General features: G+C 38.0%; 1 protein-coding gene across 1 annotated transcript; it reads left to right on the top strand.

Annotated features, from left to right (window-relative positions):
* Window positions 1-318: 318 nt before the first annotated feature.
* On the top strand, window positions 319-4,090 carry LOC137333878 (interleukin-6-like). Its single transcript, XM_067998262.1, has 3 exons — window positions 319-390; window positions 2,643-2,789; window positions 3,747-4,090. The coding sequence occupies exons 1-3, from the start codon at window positions 325-327 to the stop codon at window positions 3,933-3,935; spliced, it is 402 nt and encodes a 133-aa protein (XP_067854363.1). The 5' UTR covers window positions 319-324; the 3' UTR covers window positions 3,936-4,090.
* The last annotated feature ends 352 nt before the right edge of the window (window positions 4,091-4,442 follow it).

The following is a 4,442-nucleotide window of genomic DNA, read 5'->3' as shown; positions in this document are numbered from 1 at the left end:
GATGTATTTTTCCAGCACTTAAGATTAAGCCATTAAATAAAAAATTCTGAGCTAAGGGTAATGAGTTATTCTTAGTTACTGCAGGAGATTGATGTTTATGTGCCATCTCAATACTGAGCTCTGATAGTCTGGCTAGAGCCACTTAAGACAACCTTGATGAATCTGTTCGAGATGGAGATTTGACAATGCTACACCAATGGCAGCTTCAGCGAAAAAGACATCCACAGAAGGTCTTTTTAAGTTAGAATAATAAAATGCGATTTTTTTTCCCCCCAGTTGTGTAACTATTTTTCCATGTGTGATGGTGGTACGAATTCACTGCAGATGTACAACATGGAGCTGCCACAGATTCGAAAGAAGGACAAATGTTTCCAGAGGAGTTTCCAGAAGGTGAGGCATTTAACTAAATGTATGCTTTCGCTCCCTACAAAGCCGACCATCTACATTTATGCTGCTGAAATGGCGCATTAATGGCTCTTCTGCTTTCTGCCTTCAGTGAAAAGATAGACTTGCATAAAACAGTGGTGCAATAGGAGCAAAAATGATACCAAGCTATTCATTTTATTTTTCTCACTGATCTACCGATTGCTCCTATCCAAAAAATACTTTAAAGAAAATTTGCGAAAAGTTTTAAAAACGGCAGCAACCCTGAATTTCTGCTCGGGTTGTCCTGATCTTCTGCCGTAACTTCAACAGGAGATCAGCACATCCCGGCCCCCAACAAGAAGCAGCTGAAAACAGCCGATTACATAATTTCTTTGGGGGTTCCGCCAATCTCCCATTAAAGTTGTGGCCGGTGTTTGTGGAAAAACCCTCGTGGCAATTCAATGCCAGATTTTTTAGGGCTTGTTAATTTTTGTTAAAGGCCAGTTATAAATAATTCACACAGAAGCACAGGGGAAGCAGAAATAATCAAAGAGCAACATTAAGCCCTCAGAGGCTATTTCTAAGCTATCAGTGGTTTATAATAACAATTTAGTCAAAGAATTTTAGTTCAACTTCATATTACAATGAAAATGTTCATCTCAACTAATTATGACAATTGTTATCACAATTGTTAATTGATTGTGGTGTTGAAGACTATGGCCTGGAGTTTCCTCGTGATTTCTGCCCAAATATCAGCTTAACCTGGGCGGTATTGAATGAAATAGTATTAAAGATCGAGGAATTTTAAGCTTAAGTGAGTTGCGCCCATGACCACTTTATGCTGGAGTATCTGTCATATTTTACGCTGGTTCAAAAGTCCATTCACCCAAAGCAGTCCCCGTCCACAAAACTGGTCACACCCCTACATCAGAATGGCAAGTTTCCACCAATTCATGGGATTTCTTCACATTGTGCCCAGAATTTCAGGCGCATAGGCACCCATGGTCACATTAATCCTACGTTAATGACCTGACCTGTAATGACTAGTAGTCAACTGAAGCCTGACCCAGGTCTGTTCCTCTTGCTGCTGCTATTGCTTAATAGTTTAAATTCGGTCACGTAAGTACAGAAGACCTGTGACCAGCAATCAATTGAAGTCACACAGGTGTGTCCTGCTCTGCTACTGTAATAAGTTAATTGGAGACAGCAATAGTTAATTGTAGCACAGGACAGGGAGTGTCTTACCTTGTGATCTTCAGTCTCACTCTAAATGAATTTTTTTTCCTTCCCTTTTATACAACTCCACCCAGTACTTTGAAGCCCCATTGGCGCTGTTCCAGTCACGAATTGATTATGTTCCATTATGCTGCTTGATTGCGCTGATTCATGGGAGATTTTATGTTCGGACTTCTGCTAATGAGTTTGTGCGGAAACCGCAGCATAATTTTACCTCGGCAAAACCGCACATTTTCCCAATTGAGCCCCTAGAGGAAACTCCATACCTATCTGTAACAGGTCAAAAGTATTTGCAGTTTAAAATTGGATTATTTCTTCTAATAGGTAACTAATACAGTAGAGGTGTTGAACATAACAGTGATGCTGAATTTTACAGCAGGTTAAAATATACTGGAATATTCACGACTAATAATTTTAAGTCAAAATCAATGAAAGGGTTACTTTTCACAATCACAAGCATAAAGTTAAAATTTGCTGTTACACAAACAAAACAGATCTGTTAATTAACTTAACGGTGTCATCCTTGGCTCAGTGGTAACATTCTTGCCTCAGAGTTGGAAGGTTGTTGGTTCAAGCCCCACTCCAGAGACTTGAGCACATCTAGATTGACACTTCTGTGCAGTACTGGGAGAATGCTGGACCGTTGTTGAGATGTTTAACTGAGGCCCTGTCTGCCCTCTCAGGTGGATGTGATAGATCCCATGGCACCTTTTGAATAAGAGCAAGGGAGTTCTCCCAGTGTCCTGGCCAGCATTTATCCCTGAACCAACATCAGTAAAATAGATTAGTTGGTTGTTTATCTCCGCTGTTTGTGGGATGTTGCTGTGTGCAAATTGGCTGCTGCATTTCCTACATTACAAAAATGACTACACTTCAAAAGTACTTCATTGGCTGTGAAGTGCTTTGGGACATTCTGAGGTTATTAAAGGCTCTATATAAATGCAAAATCTTTCTTTTTAGAATCTGATATATTTTTATAAAATGGTTTTATATTATATACATAATACTGAAATTATGTTACAAATTTACATTCTTTGCAGAAGAAATGTTTGTCCAAGATTGTCAAGGGATTTCAGGAATACAAAAAGTACCTGTTGTTTGTGAGTCAATGGATTAAGGAGGAAAAACCGCAAGTGGAGGCAATGCTGAGCAGCACAAAGAGTTTGGTTGACTTACTCCCACTGGAGGTAACAATTATCTAGAACATTCACACTAATGTGGAGCAGGGACTCAAGATCAGAAGAGAGAGAGTGAACAGACAGTTTATATCTAACTACTTTACATAGAGGGTAGTGAATGTGTAGATTAGATTGCTCAGGGAAACAGATAGCAATAGCAAATCCAAGAGAGAATGGGATAGTTTTTGATTAAAGAAGCCATTTATGAGATAGTACAGTACATACTTCTGAACTTTGGGACCAGCCATTGGTCTTATCCAATCCTATCGATTCCTATATTACTATGTAATGTATAAACTAGTCATAACAGCAATAAGATGATCAGTGAAGTATTGGATCAACCTATTTCTTCAGACAGCTTTCTCTTCGGGATTTACTTATTTGATCAACATTAATAGATAAGTTCAAAACGCCATCAAGACGGTCACACCTGTCCGAGATGTAACGATACAAAATTTTAAATGCTTAAAAATGCACTCTTCATGATTGCTCTTACAGTTTTTGGAGATGCTTAGCTGTGTAAGGTTCAAATGAAAAAAAAACTATACCATATGCATTCCGCTTATAACCCGCAGGTTATGTATTTTAATTGTTACTACCTAAACCATAACATTGTTCTCCTTTTCATTATGTTCTTTAGTTGTATGATACTAATTTACAATCTCAGGGCAGCCATCGGAGCTCTATCAATCTTCAGAGGAACGAGGATAGAATTTCTACAGGTTTCTCCCGATCTCCTGCCGTAACTTCAGCAGTCATCAGTAGAAACCCCAGAGAAAGTGTAAACGGCCATTTTCGGAATGACTCAGGGGTTTCCGCCAATCTCCCATCAAAGTTACAGGAGATCAAGAAAACTCTAAGGAAATTCTACCCCCCCCCTCCAATATTTTGCTTTAACGTACCATTGTTTCAGAAAAGCAAATAAAATGCACTCTAAATCCTGTTTTTTTTTCTCTTTTTTTATAGAGCAAGATTCGTGAACGTATTGCTCAACAGGATAAAAATAACGAAGAAGCTTTCAACCTAGACCAGTCTCCTGAAAAAGACTGGGATAAGCAAGTAGCAATTCATGTGATTCTTAGAAACTTTGCTCTCTTTGTGGAGAGTACAGTTCGAGCCATTCGATTCATGAAATTAACCCCTACAGCTGTTTAATTATGACAGCAACAACACCACTGTATGAACGTTCTAGTTCACATTTGTTCCTGGATGAGTTCTACTTTTGTAGTAGATAACAATGTTGTTCTATATTGAGAACCAGCAGTATTGGCTTTAGTTCAGTTCTGTGAGACTGAAAATAGTAATGCACACTTGGCTATTTATAATAATTTAAATTTATTTATTTATTTACCACAACTATCAATTTAGTGTTGCCGAGTCAGAATCCAGTTTCATAACTGTACTTGGCCCAAATTAATTATATTTGTACTGCTTCTGTAATTGAAAGTAAACAAACTTCAATAAATTATTATATGTTATTTCAAATTTGTTTCTGCTATCTTGATGTTCTTCATATGCTATTTGTCAAAATATAATTATGTTTAAATCATCTGTGAAAAGAACAGTATGTTGTAGCAATTTGGGGATCTGATTAAAAATAGGTGCAATGGATTTATGGTGATGTCATCACCCAGTTAGCTGCTTAGGGAGACAGCTCCAGGC

This window comes from Heptranchias perlo, chromosome 2 (genome assembly GCF_035084215.1).
Source record: "Heptranchias perlo isolate sHepPer1 chromosome 2, sHepPer1.hap1, whole genome shotgun sequence".
Classification (NCBI taxonomy): Eukaryota; Metazoa; Chordata; class Chondrichthyes; order Hexanchiformes; family Hexanchidae; genus Heptranchias; species Heptranchias perlo.
This window is presented reverse-complemented; position numbering and strand designations above follow the sequence as displayed.